This window comes from Nomascus leucogenys, chromosome 20, assembly GCF_006542625.1.
Source record: "Nomascus leucogenys isolate Asia chromosome 20, Asia_NLE_v1, whole genome shotgun sequence".
In the NCBI taxonomy this organism is placed as follows: Eukaryota; Metazoa; Chordata; class Mammalia; order Primates; family Hylobatidae; genus Nomascus; species Nomascus leucogenys.
In genome coordinates, this window is record NC_044400.1 from 80665252 (window position 1) to 80680511 (window position 15260).

Here is a 15260-nt window from a genome sequence, read left to right on the forward strand (position 1 = left end):
TCACAAATTTCCTTTATAAATCTTGCTGGCCCTCCTATGGCTGGTTACTAATTGCCTTTTTCTCCCTCCTTGTTGATAATATACGCATATGCCTTCCCTCTGCCTAGCTTCTTAAGCATACTATTTATTCAAGAAGAATGGTTTCTAATACGAACTACACGCCGAACAACAATCATCCTAGAATTGCTTTTATTGCATGCCTACGTGAGAGAGTTTGTTTCTTGGATTTCAGGGCTTCCTCTATTTTTCAATTTCTTTCTTTTTCAAAAAGCACACATGGAAAGCAAACTGAGTTCCTGCATATCTAAAATTATCAATATTTTGCCCACACTTGCTTAATAGTTTGGCCAGGCCTAGGATTATATTAAATTCTAATTAAATATGGTTAGCCAAACTACATTTGCTGAATTGAACGTCTCACGGTAATTTAATTAAGAACAGTTTTTAGTTAAAAGAAGATGGAGTAAGATATGTTATAGAGATAATCATATCTAGAGTTTAGAATTTGCCAGTTCAAAAATGTGCCACATCATTTATTTACTTTGGAGAAAGGTTTTAAGAAAATCAGCAATTAAGTCTCACATCCATACCCTTTTTTCCCCTTCACCCTCCATCCCTGTCCCTCCAGGATTACTGCAATCCCAATTTAACACAGTTCCAATCTGTTCACAAATGTTAGAAACCTCCATAACCAGCACTCTTGCTAATCTATGAGAAAGCCTGCAGGCCTTTTCAGGACCCATCCTTGCTCTGTCTATGCACCCACACTCGTGTGCTGTGAGCACTGTCTCACCCTTTCACTCCTGGGACTTGGCAAAGACCACATTTTCTGTCTATAAAGCTCCTGTCTTCTCCCAACTCTGTGCTGGGTCAGATTCCACGTGCCCATGAGTGACGGCTCATGACTGAACTTCTCCACGTCCCACCATGTGCACCTCAACCTTGCTAAACTGTTTAGTAATTATTTGCTTCTCCCAACAGACCAATGGTCTCTAAACTTTTATGATCAAGCAGCCTTCTTAAAAGCATCAGTTAAAAAAAAATTGAGCATATAGTCTCAATACTTTTTCAAAAGAGTACACTTATCTTAAAATATTATATAAGAAATACTGAACTCAGATATACACTAAATCTGACAAGGCTTTTCCTCCAATTATTGATTTACAGGAAATACAGAGAACAGAAAAAGGTGTTAATTTACACAGTGGAGATGTAAGCAGTATATCAGACCACAGGAAAACTTAGAAGACAAATAATCTGGTTTCTTAATAAATGAACTCTAAGGGAAAAAACTGGGATGGAGGGGAACCAGTTGATCAAAGAGATTTACAATCCTTATCAACCAATTTTATTTAGATGCTGATTCCAAAAGAGTAGAGAGAAAAATTGACAATGAGTTGGTGGGTATTTGATGTAAGAAATGTTTAATATTTTCAGGTCTAACAATGGCACTGTTTTGTGACGTTCTTTTGGAGGTTTTGTTTTTTTGAGACAGAATCTTGCTCCATCACCATGGCTGGAGTGCAGTGGTACAATCATGGCTCACTGCAGCCTCAATCTTCCAGGCTCATGTGACCCTCCCATCTCCAGCCTCCCAAGTAGCTGGGACTACAGGCATGCATCACCACACTTGGCTGATTTTTTTTTTTAAGACATGGGGTTTCGCCATGTTTCCCAGGCTGGTCTCAAACTCCTAAGTTCAAGTGATCCGCCCGCCTTGGCCTCCCAAAGTTCCGGGATTACAGGCATGAACCACTGCACCTGACCATCATTTTAAAAATAAAGAAGAGTCCTCATCTATAGAGATACTGAAATACTTATAGATGAAATAAGAGGATAATTGGGGTTTGCTTTCGAATAATAAAAAAAGGGAGAAATAGGATTATAAATGAAATATAACTGGTCATGAGTTGATACTTTTGTATGTGTGGAATTCTCAATAAAAAGCTAGCTAAAAAAAAAAAAACAAGGTAAGGTAAAGATGAAATAAACTATATTTTAAATGTATTATTACCAAGGCTACACCCTTTTTACTCAACAAAACACTCAGCAGTGTTTTTTGTGAAGGAAATATAATTAAATGTCATATCCCACGAGACTGCTTTTATTCTGTAAAATAATCAAAGGGCAGCTGGTTGGAACAGAACTCTCAGCCCCAATACTTTCTTAAAAGTCTACTCTTGCCCAGCTGTTTATCAACAAGCAGCACTTACATGGCCTTAACATATGCCAGGAAGCATTCTAAGCACTTTACAAACACTACCTAACTCAGTGCTTAAATTATTAGCATTATCTTCAATTCATGATTCTATGTAAGGATCATTTTAAGCCACTTACAATTTCATATCCTACAAAATTTAGCTAAATGGCACATATTTAGCACTATAAAAACCCTGACATAACATTTTAAGTAAAGTTCAAAAAATCCAATTGCTTAAAATGAGGCTGCATTGTTACACAGTTAGTGAAATAACCTGAGTAAGCGTGCTACAAGAACTGAAGTCAACTGCCAATCACAGTACATTAGAATTACTGCAAGGTTTCTCTGCATTGGAAAGAGAAGTTCCAACATTTTGTTCTGACACCCCAAACGACCACGTCCCTATCTCCTTGAGTGAGCATATACCACCCTGCCTAGACCAGTGTGCTAGGCCACAGGCTCTACAGGGCAGACGCTGCAGCTGAAATACTCACCATTGTATACCCAGCACCTATCCCAGAGCCTAGCACACAGTGGGTGCTCGATCAGTATTTACTGGGTGGATGAACACGTATTGTGACCTCTGGTTTTATAAACAGGGTAGCAGCGGTCTCTGAGGGGCTTAGGTAACACGGCACCTGAAGGGGCATCACCTGCGTCTGACTCATAGTGACAATGACATACAGATGGAAGGCAGCTAGAAGTCAGCACCTAGGGTTGGAACCGAGCAGCGCAGCTCCAGAGTCCACACTTCTAACCCTTGGTTCTGCCGCTTCTCTTACAAATTAATCAGTTCTTTGAATGTCAGTCATTCACATGCAGGGCCTAGAGTAAACCCTGTGCTCCTACCTGGACAAGCTGCTCTGCAGAAGGAGAGACTTCCATTTCTTTCCGTGTCACTCCGAAGCTGCCTTTCAGGCTTGTGTCCTTGACCTGCTGCTGCAGCAAGGGCACCAAATACCTCAGGGTGAGCAGCACACCAAGAATCAACAGAGTGGAGTGTTCATCCTCGACAGGAACCAGTAAGCCTGTGGGGGTGGCAGCAAGACATCTTAACATCTGACTCACTGGAGATTCCCGGCTTAATTTGTTAAAAAAGAAGAGATCCTGAGAGATCAACATAGCACAAACACGACCGTGAACGAGTACACCACGAGGCCCACTGGGAGTGGCTACAAACCCACATGCCTAGCTTAGCAAGGTCCTTTCCAGTGAGCCTCATTGCCTTTGAAAGCCAGGTCGTTATTTCATGTCATGCATCCACATGCTCGCTTCAGCACTTGCCAGTGTTCATTTCCACAGTTACCCAAACAACAGGAGAAACTGTCAACTGACCTACAGAGAACCCACAAGAACCCGAGGCACAGTCTCAAGCCTCGCAGACTTACCGTAGTCATGTCCGGCACAGACGGAGGGCCAGGCCCCAGGCAGCAGGCAGGGCTCACACCAGCCCACACGCACTGCCCAGCTAGGTGTCCCTGGGCACAGCTGCATCTGCAGGGTCACAGAGACCCATGCAGGCTCACAGCAGCCCCAGTGCAGTTCACATTCAGTCAACCAGTGCCAAATAGCCTGGTCTAGAAGCTGAGAGATCATCTGATTTTATTTCAAAGGTCTATCTTGAATACACACTGGAGACTCTTCCACTCGTATGCCTCCACCTTACCTAAGAGCACATTTAGTAGCCAGCTATAGAAATATTGTGTCCTTCTTGAGTGCTGGCAGATGCTCACTGCTGATCCAGCCGCTGTCCGCCGAATGGTGGGGGAGCTTGATTTCAGGTTCGCTATGAAGGCCTTTAACAAAACCTACGAAAGCAAAAGTCCAAGCAGATAGAAGATGAAGCTCCTATGACGCTTATCATGTACTACATAAAACTTAACTTGAATTAGAAGTTTCCAATTCTTGCAAAGTATAAACAGTTTGAGGCTTTTCCTATAGCTGAATTGAAGTACCCTAAATTTGGGACACTCAAGAGCGGTTTACAGACATATGCAGTCTATTTGCTTCTTTATAACCTTCACTCAGGGGACTGCTCAGCATCCATGTCCTCTCTGCAATGGTGGAGGCCTCAATTCTAGATACACTCTGCCCACAGTATTTGGGGACAGTTAAAAAAAAAAATCAACAATGACAAAGTTAAGGAGAAAAGAGTACTAGCCAACTACAGTAAATGCCCCACCCTAAGAGATGCCTTGTAAAAGTCCTGCTAATGTCACGAAGTTCTCAGGACAGGAACATCTTCAATTGGAAACATCTGCAGTTTAACTGGACATGACAGCATACTACCCACAACTGTTCTCCTAAGAAATTAGGGAATACTTTCTCACTGGGCCTCTAGGACAATCCAAAGGAGAAAGTGCTATAATTCTAATGACGGCCATTTAAATCTTGATAAAAATATCCTAAAATTGAAAAGGGGTGACCCATCTAGTTGCATTATCTTGGTGACTATGTTACTTAAGAACATCCATTTCCCATTATTCAAAACTATGCTCTGAGCCATGACTTCATTCCAATCATTGTTCAGCATGCACTGAGCAATCACTATGAGTTGGGGACTCTGCCAGAGCTACGCCTGGGCAAACAAGGAGTAAACTAGTAACTGGCATCTGATTTATAAGTAAGTTTCTCTTCCATGGCATAGTTAGCATAGTCTGTTTCTCAGAGGCTTATTAACTCCCAGGGAATTTACACGAGACCTCTGTGTTGGCAGCCAGGCCAAAAACTGGCCATAAACTGGCCCCAAAATTGGCCATAAACAAAATCTCTGCAGCACTGTAACATGTTCATAATGGCCCTAACGCCCACGCTGGAAGGTTGTGGGTTTACGGGAATGAGAGCAAAGAACACCTGGCCCATCCAGGGCGGAAAACTGCTTAAAGGCATTCTTAAGCCGCAAACAATAGCATGAGTGATCTGTGCCTTAAGGACATGCTCCTGCTGCAGTTAACTAGCCCAACCTATTCCTTTAATTCACCCCATCCCTTCGTTTCCCATAAGGGATACTTTCAGTTAATTTAACATCTATAGAAACAATGTTAATGACTGGTTTGCTGTTAATAAATATGTGGGTAAATCTCTGTTCAGGGCTCTCAGCTCTAAAGGCTGTGAGACCCCTGATTTCCCACTTCACACCTCTATATTTCTCTGTGTGTGTCTTTAATTCCTCTAGCGCTGCTGGGTTAGGATCTCCCAGACAGAGCTGGTCTTGGCACCTCTGGACACTGTTAGGCACAGGATGAGACCCCAGCCACAGGAGTCCTCCTCCCCCAGCCATAGGACTCCCCCTCCCCCGGCCACAGGACTCCCCCCAACCCCAGCCACAGGAGTTCTCCCCTTGCCAGCCACAGGACTCACCCACACCGAGCCACAGGACTACCCCACCCCCCAGCCACAGGACTCCCCCAGTGGCCTACTGCCTCCAATTTCTCCCTGAGAAACCACCTGGAGAATAAAGTAGAATTATCTCTGACAAACTTTTTTAGCTGCAAGAAAAGATACTAACATCTTAAAAAACTACTTTGGTCAGGCTCAGTGGCTCACGCCTGTAATCCCAGCACTTTGGGAAGCTGAAGCGGGCAGATCACTTGAGGTCAGGAGTTTGAGACCAACCTGGCCAACATGGTGAAACCCCGTCTCTACTAAAAATACAAACATTAGCCAGGCATGGTGGTACGCACCTGCAGTCTCAGAAACTGGAGAAGCTGAGGCACGAGAATCACTTGAACCTGGGAGGTGGAGGCTGCAGTGAGCCGAGATTGTGCCACTGCACTCCAGCCTAGGCAACAGAGCAAGACTCTGTCTCAAAAAACAAAAACAAAAAAATCATTGTATTAGTCCAAATATACAAGCACAATGAGAGCTACTCATTATTATGATGAGTCAGAACACGGTGAGCTTAAATAGTTTGGAATAATAAAGAATAAAATTTAGTCTGAGAGCTCCAAGGGGCCTCCTCAGGTCTAATCTCTACAATCCCAAGAATCCCTTCTCCAAGGCAGCTAACAGGAGGCCCCAAGGCCATGCTACAACTGTTCAAACAGGGAGGAGGTACACTGTATTTTAGAATAGATAGCAACACTTTTCAACACATGCACAACATACCTTTAAGAGTACTTCAAAAGGGAAGAGATATATTAATCATTAAACTTCAGAGCCAAGGGTACTTTAAGGAACGGAAATTAAAATCATAATGTGATTCCAGAAAATACTCAACAGGAAGGCTAAAAGTAAAAGCACCAGCAATTCCAAGTGCTAGCGAGGACCAGAGCTCCTGGAGTCCCCATACACAGTGACAAAAGGGTGAGCTGGTACAAGCACTCAGGAAAGCTATTTGGTAGTTTCTACTGCAGCTGAGATGCACACACCCTATCACCCAACAACTCCACCTCTAGCTGTGCGTGCTGGAAATCTGCACATGGGCTCCAAAAGACACACCTAAGAGTGGTCACAGCAGCACTGCTCACAATAGCCAAGAACTAGAAACAACCCAGTGATAATACAATGGATAAACTGTGGTATATCCCTGCAATGGAATGCTATGAAGCTCCTAAAACTACAGGAATACTAATACACACGATAATATAGAAGACTCTCATGAACTTAATATCGAGCAAAATAAACCAGACAAAAAGAATACGTAATATATGGTCTATGTACACAGAACTTAAAAACAGACTCTGGCATTAGAAGCCAGGACAGTCATGACCTTGGGGAGGAAGGCAGGAGCAGTGACAGGGGGATGGGGGAGAGGCTTCGGAGTGCTTGGTAATATTCTGTCTTGACCTGGGTGGTGGTTATAAGGTAAGTTCACTTTGTGGTTATTCACCAAAGGATACACTAATGATTTCTGTCCTGTCTGGTGTGTACATTTCCTGTCAGGAAAAGGAAAAACAAGGGAGTATCAGTGTTTGGCAGGTAATTCTGAGAAAAAGAATACAGCAGAGGGTGGGAGACTTCTAATCCAACATGCTGGATTGAATATGTGAAGCTCTGCTACCCAGAAACCCCACAAAAATCATGTAAAGAAGTTGTATAAAGCATACATTTACGGGGACAGAAAGAACAGAACGGGGACATTAGCAGACTATGGGTGTCAACAAAACTTCAGAAGCTAAAAAGTAACAAGGGCTACATAACTGACTGACTTGTTAGCCCGTAGGAAGAAGTTCAAATGCAAGCTTTGCTGGGGAAGGGGGAAAAGGTAGGAGGGATACCAGCAAAAAGCAAGCTTATTCAAGCCACAGAACTCCAAGAAGAGCTCTGGCTTTGGAGGCACCGCATATATCTGAAAGTGGAGGGATGGAGAGGGTGGAACAGTGGCTGGTCTCATAGCTCCTTGGGCAAATTCCCACCCACTCACCTGAGGTCTTCCCTCCAATCCAAGGCAGCCCAGGAAGCAGCCCCTCCCCCACCTCCAGCAAAGGTTGAGATGGATAATCTCAACAGGTGTTTACACAGTTGAGGACAGACGTGAGATGCATACAGAAGACAAAAAGTAAGAGGGCACCCTGACCAGCAACACTGTCAGTCCCCTTCCAGTACCCCGTTGCAGGATAAACACAGCCAAGCTTATAGTCTCCAAGCAGGAAAATGAATAATTTCCTTCCTGGGATACTAGCTAACTCAAGGGGAAAAGACTTACAGATACTGGTATTTAAAGATCTAATAATGGGCTCACACCTGAAATCCCAGCACTTTGGGAGGCCGAGGCAGGCGGATCACCTGAGGTCAGGCATTCGAGACCAGCCTGGCCAACATGGCAAAACCCCGTCTCTACTAAAAATACAAAAATTAGCCGGGCATGGTGGTGCACACCTGTAATCCCAGTTACTTGGGAGGCTGAGGCAGGAGAATTGCTTGAACCTGGGAGGCAGAGGCTTAAGTGAGCCAAAATCGCACCACTGCACTCCAGCCTGGGCGACAGAGTGGGACTCCATCTCAAAAACAAAAGAAAGTCAAGAAAATAGCTGGACGTGGTGGTGCATACCTGTAGTCCCAACTACTTGGGAGGGTGAGGCACAACGGCTGCTTGAGCCCAGGAGTTTGAGGCTGCAGTGAGCTATGATAGCACCACTGCATCTCAACCTGGGCAACAGAGCAAGACCCCATCAAGAGACAAAGAAAAGAAAGAAGTTAAAAACATAACACTGAATAGAAGAGTTTGAGATGGATATCTAAAAAGTACCAGAAAAAGAAAAGAAAAAGGTAAGATGTGAGTCAATCTAGGAGGACCAACATGCAACTAACTAATTTCAGGAGAGAACACAGAAAATAAAAGGCAAGAACTTCTCAGAGAAATGCAAGAAAATTTTCCCAGAACTGAAGGGACGTAACTTTCCAAATTAAAAGGCCTAAGAAGTACCTAGCACTTCACCTCCCCCAAAATGGAAAGCTTCCAGAGAAAAGCACATTCATAGGTTAAGGAATTGGGTCATGTTGGAGACTTTAAGACAACGGGGTGGAGACTTTAAGACAACGGGGCAAAGACTTCGCATTTCTGAGGGAAAATGATTTCTACCCCAGAACACTATACCCAGCCAAGTGTACAGGAGAAAAAATGGCATTTTTATGAATGCAAAACCTCATACAATTTACCTCCCATTCATCTTCTCTCAGGAAGCCACTAGAGGATAGAAAGAGAAACGTATGGCATCTAGGAACTGGGCATCCAATGGGAGAACTGCAAAGGAAATTCCAGGCTGATAGCAAAAAGAAGTCCTAGGATACAAGTGTACAACAGACCTGAAGAGCAACCTGCCCAGACTGGGGCAGAGAGCTGGACAACTCAAGATGGATGACCATACTGGGGAAAAACTGATTCAGTAAATCACCTGTCATGAAAAATTGTACTAAACACATTTTACAAAGAAGTTGGAAGGTGTGAGAAGACAAAAAGGCCAAAGAATAATACGCAAGCAATACAGAGTTAACGATTAACTCCAAGAAAACAGATGTGAAGATTAACTCCAGGAAAACAAAAAGTTGTACAAAGATATATAATCAAGGCACAAGCCAGCAAAGAGCAAGGCAGCAGCAACGGCCTCTAAAAGGAACCAGGGTCTGAGGAAAGGTGAAACCAGAAGTCAGTATCTGGAAGAAGACTGAACATGACATGGTGATGAAAGCCAGCACCAGCCTGCCCAAGAAGCTGGCGCTGCTGAAGGCCCCAGTCAAGAAGTGGGCGGCTGTCTCCTCCACCTCCAAGATGCCTTCCTAAGGATGCTGGCCCCAGCACAAGCCAACACTGTAGCCCGCCCCTCCATCATTAGACCTTGCAGGTGGCCCCGCCTGTCCCCAGCACTGGGTCACCTAGAACTTCGATAGGGGCCTGGCCTATGAGCAGGTGATCAGCAGATCCCAGGGTGCTGAGAACCCAGCTATGGCCAGGAAGGTACAGTCACCAACTTCGTCTGTCCTCCTCCCCCTCCCCAGGTCCTCTCTCCAGTTTCAACCCAGAGCAAAAAACACAGCTTTCTCATCAAATAAGAAATACAATCAAATAAATATAATACATAACCAACCATGACTATTTACTTAGGCACAATAATATACACACTGAATTCTGATAGAACTATAGTGAAAGTAAAAAATGTCTAAAATAAAAAAAAAAAATAGGAGTAGAAGCAGGTTATTTAGAAATGTGGAAGTTGCTGGCTGCAGTGGGCTGATCACCTGAGGTCAGGAGTTCGAGACCAGCCTGACCAACCCGGAGAAACCCTGTCTCTACTAAAAATACAAAATTAGCCAAGCGTGGTAGTGCATGCCTGTAATCCCAGCTACTCGGGAGGCTGAGGCAGGAGAATCGCTTGAACCCGGGAGACGGAGGTTGTAGTGAGCCAAGATTGCGTCATTGCACTCCAGCCTTGGCAACAAGAGCGAAACTCCGTCTCAAAAAAAAAAAAAGAAAGAAAAGAAAGAAAGAAAGAAATGTAGAAGTAAATATTGCAAGAAATACTAAGAGTTATGTTTGCCTGTGAGACACAAGGATTAAGAGAAAAAGTAGGAAGGGAACTACTATCTTTGTTTATAATCCTGTTGGTACTACTGAATTTCACTGATAATACCTTTTTTTTTTTTTTTTTAAGAAATGGCATCTTGTTTTGGCACCCATGCTGGAGTGTGGTGGCACAATCACAGCTCAGTGTAGCCTCGAACTCCAACTCCTGGGCTCAAGCGAGCCTCCTGTCTCAGCCTCCTGAGTAGCTAGGACCACAGGCACGTGCCATCATGCCCAGCTAATTTTTTTTCAGTTTTTTAGAGATCGGGTCTCACTATGTTGCCCAGGCTGGTCTCAAACTCCTGGCCTCACGCAATCGTCCTACCTCAGCCTCCTAAGTAGCTACAATTATAGGCACAAGCCACTGTACCAGGCTCTTGATAATAAATCTGAATAACCATAAATGAGCAGAGAGGTAGCAGAATAGATTTTTTTAAATGCCAAAGGTTCAGGAGGGAAGTAATTAATGAACTCTACGTTCAACAAAGCGTTAAGCATCATCATACTCAAATAGTGATTGAAATCATGAAAAAGGTGAGAACTAAGAGTACAAAAATACCATCTATCATCTGAGCTCTGACAGCCAGAGATATCACAGAGGGAACTGCCTTCAACAGACCCCAGCGTACAGACGGGCAAACTGGCGCTGTGGAGCTCTCACAGCCTCTGACCACAAAGGAGCACCTACTCCCATTCCAAAGAGATGGTAATAAAAATAACAGCAGCAGCAGCTACCATTTACTGAGCATGAGGAATTATTACATTAAATTCTTTAGATTCATCATCTCCCTTCATCATTCCAAAATCCCATGACTAGTTTGAATATCTCCTTAGTAGTAACAAGAAAAGTTCGAAGCTCAGAGAAAAAACATGAGAGGCTAACAGTTTATTCCAAGTCATTCAGCTAATAAGGGCAGTAGCAGCTAACATCTGAGCCCTTCCTGTGGGCGACTATGCTACACTCTAACACATATTCCTTTATTTTACTCTCAGAATTGCCCTATATGGGTCCCATTAAGGCTTCTTTTTCAGAATACGAAGGAAATAGCTTAGAGCTGTTGGGTAGTTTGCCTAGAGGAAAAGAACTAGTAAAGAGGACAGAATTCTAATCCAAGTCCATCTGATTCCACTCTACCCACTGTGTATCATCACCTCTCAGGAGGGCCACTTGGGCTCAAACCCAGGACTGACCCACCAAAAAGGAAGAGGCTAAGAATCCTGTAATCTGTAGAGCATGTGACAGGGTCACTATTTCTGGACATTATAAACAAAACACTAAAGTGGGTTTGAAGGTGGTTTGTTGGAATGCACAACAGGAAGCCAACAGGCCCTGATAGCTGCAGGACATTGAGACCTACAAGGCCTCGTCAATGAGCATTCTCCTACCTGCACTCCTGGCACAGTCATCTTTCCGCAGCTAGGTTAAAGAGTCACTCTAGTGCACCGAAAACCAATCTGCTCTGGAAAAATGCCTTTTCAATTTGCATCTAGAAACCATCTCCCAATTCAACTCTTCACCCCACAGTAAGAAATCAGAAGTGGAAAGAAGTCCTTAGGTGCCTCAGAAATAACACAAATATTGGTAGTCTAAATTACAACATACAACATACCCCAAGAAGCACTCCCACAGGACTCCCTGTTCAGAAGCCCTAACCCTCCACAGACTCACTCACAGCATCACTCACATGTTTGTGACCTGAGGCAACAATCAATCATACCTTAATTTCATTGTCATTTGCAAAATTGCCGAAAGAAGCCATAATTTTGGGAACAGCTGCAGCCAGGGTCTCCTGGACTGATTCCTCGGGTCTCTTACTTGTTCGAGTCAGGCACGGCAGAAGGTTCACCAGGTAAGGCCTGTGTATGCAAAAGAACACAAGTCATTCTTCCAGCTCTCCTTCAGGAGAAATACAAGTAATTCGTTCCCTGTTAGGGAAAAGCCAGTTTTATATGCCAATAGTCCCTAATGGGGATGGGCAAAACTCAGCTGAAGGAACAGGAGGATGAAATGTGGATGAAACTCAAGTGTCGGGAGACATCCTTCATTTCTCTTATGATCACAGAGGATCTAAAAGGCTGGGTTTAAAAATTATTTGCAGTAAATCATTAACACATCTTAAAATACTCATTTTTAATTAGAAAATAATCGTGTAAGAAAATACCATTTTAAAAACAAAAATTTTTAAATGGGAATAAAGCTTTCCTGAAAAAGGAGAATTATAAAATGGGGTTTTTGGGGGAGAAGAAAAGCAGAATGTGTAGGACACAGAGCAGTGAGTCACTGATCACAGGAATTCACCCAACACACACAGTGACAGGGCAGGCCAGGTGCGAGGTGCCAGGAATGGTACAGCTCTGTCCTCTAGTGGCAGAGCCTGGCAACAAGCAGGGCCTCAGAGGGCAGTGACCACACCACCAGGCTCCTGGGACAGGGAAAGATAGGAGGCTGGGGAAACCACCCCAAGGAAGTGACTGTTTTGCTGAGAACTGAGGGGAGAAAAAAAAAAAGCCATCAGGAGGAAGAAAAGCCTGACTCATCTGAAGAACTAATCAGACTAATGAGTCAATGCAGAGTGTCTGAGGTGACAGAGCCAGTGATGAGTCTGGAATCTATCTAAACGGCACTGGGAAATGGGTACAAGAGTTTAAATAAATAAGAGAATGACAAGACCCAATTATATTCTTTAAGGTCACTTTGGCTGCTATGTGGAGAACCTGGATGCGTTGCTTCAGAAATACAACACATTTTTTGAAATGATAGTAAAAGAAAAAAGATTATACAAAAAGAAATTTCCTTAGTGATTACACCTCTGCAGCCATGTAAGTTCTTTTTTGGTTTTTTGTTTTTTGTTTTTTTGAGACAGGTCTCACTCTGTTGCCCAGCCTGGAGTGCAGTGGTGTGATCTTGGCTCAACACGACCTCCACCTCCCAGGCTCAAGTGATCCTCCCACCTCAGCCTCTCAAGTAGCTGTTGACTACAGGCACGCACTACCATGCCTGGCTAAGTTTTGTATTTTTTGTAGAGGCGGTGTTTCACCATGTTGCCTAGTCTGGGTCAAGCAATCCACCTGCCTTGGCCTCCTGAAGTGCTGGGGTTACAGGTATAAGCCACTATACCCGACCCATATAAGATTCTTATATGGACTCAGTTCATATTAATAGTGAGGATTTAGACCACGTTCCCAGTGACTCAGGATGGAGCTGAGGGTCTACGGGACATCAGCATCAGCATGTATTGCTGGTTAAGGAGAAGGAGGGAGCTGATGAAAAGTGGTCCTGCTTTTCTTAATCCATTAAGATACAACTGTTTTGACTAGACAAAATTATTCACAGTGCAACAACCATATTTTTAACTCATGTAATAGACAAATGGATATTTTGCTCTAACTCCTATAGTCAGCAATAACAAAATTGGTACCTCAACCTTCAACAATTTGGCAAGTATCTTTTAAGCAAGTACTACGTGCAGACACTGTTACTGCTGTTGGGCTGCAACAGAGCATAAGACAGTAAGACCCCTGCTGTCCTGGGGCACACATCCCGTAAGTCTCTTGCGGAAGGGTGGGATAGAAAATGAACAAGCACAACACAGATAGACTGTACGTGACATTTCTGACACGGATTAGTGCTACAAGGGGAACATAAACAGGGCAAGGTGGACTGCAATTTGGAGGGGCAGAGCAGACTTCTGAAATGACATCTGAGCTGAGACATAAAGGATCAGTAGCAGCTGGCCCCCGACAAAAATCAACATCCAGAGTGTACAACTTACCTGCATTTCTGAGGCCGAACCAGGTGAGCCAGCTCAGCAAACCTCCACAGGGCAGCACGCAAACTCCGAGGGGCACCATTCTGAGGGGGTGCAATGAGTGTTGCATTAAGAGTCACACACACTAGTCACCAAGAGGGTTGCACAGAAACGAAGCATTTTCTTTCATTGTTACTTTCTAGTTTTAGAGAAAAGGCCATTTAAATGCATAAAACATCTGGTAACTACTTTAAGGTCTAGTGGGCTTCAATTATACAGATATAAACTAAGTTACCATTTTTAATTCCCATCTCATCTAATGAAGAGTAAACTTTTGAAGAAAAGTAAAGCAATAGTCTACCAAACAGCATTTCCTTCTAACATTGTTAATTACTGAATAACGATGAAATTCCACACATGCTGCTCAATAGAGTGAAGTTTGTTCAGTGACGGAAATAAGGGCCCAAGACCTGGTATTCGATAGCACAGCAGAGGGATTACAGACAATAATATATAGTCAATAATAATTTTTTTTTTCTTTGAGACAGAGTCTCACTTGGTCACCCAGGCTGAAGGGCAGTGGCACAATCTCAGCTAACTGCAGATTCAACCTTCCAGCCTCAATTAATCCTCCCACCTCAACCTCCCAAGTAGCTGAGACTATAGTTGTGCGCCACCACACCCTGCTAATTTCTGTACAGACAGCATTTTGCCATGTTACCCATGCTGGTCTCAAACTCCTGGTCTCAAGCAGTCCACCCGCCTCAGCTTCCCAAAGTGCTGGGACTAAGGTGTGAGCCACCACACCCGGCCCGATTTTATTTCATTTTTATTTTTATTTTTTGAGACGAAGTCTCACTCTGTCGCCCAGGCTGGAATGCAGTGGTGTGATCTCGGCTCACTGCAACCTCCACCCCCCCAGGTTCAAGCGATTCTCCCACCTCAGCCTCCCGAGTAGCCAGGATTACAGGCGCCCGCCACCACGCTTGGCTAATTTTTGTATTTTTAGTAGAGACAGGGTTTCTCCGTGTTGGCCAGGCTGGTCTCGAACTCCTGATCTCAGGTGATCACCTGCCTCAGCCTCCCAAAATGCTGGGATTACAGGCATGAGCCACTGTGCCCTGACTCTTTTACTAAAAGTTATTTTAAAATGTACAATCAGGCCCGGCGCAGTGGCTCACGCCTGTAATCCCAACACTTTGGGAGGCCGAGGCAGGCAGATCACCTGAGGTCAGGAGTTTGAGACCAGCCCAAAGTTCAGTTGAACCCAGGAGGCGGAGGTTGCAGTGAGCCAAGGTCGTGCCACTGT

The 15260-nt window shown here is 44.1% G+C and overlaps 1 protein-coding gene across 1 annotated transcript in view; it reads right to left on the bottom strand.

The window, feature by feature from the left end:
* The window catches only part of HTT (huntingtin), a 169522-nt gene that overhangs the window by 125736 nt on the left and 28526 nt on the right, over positions 1–15260 (bottom strand). The window contains exons 5-8 of the mRNA XM_030801394.1: positions 13976–14055; positions 11921–12059; positions 3867–4008; positions 3050–3228 (exon numbers count right to left, since the gene is read on the bottom strand). Coding sequence (XP_030657254.1) covers positions 3050–3228; positions 3867–4008; positions 11921–12059; positions 13976–14055 — 540 coding nt within the window. The remainder of the gene's footprint in view (positions 1–3049; positions 3229–3866; positions 4009–11920; positions 12060–13975; positions 14056–15260) is intronic.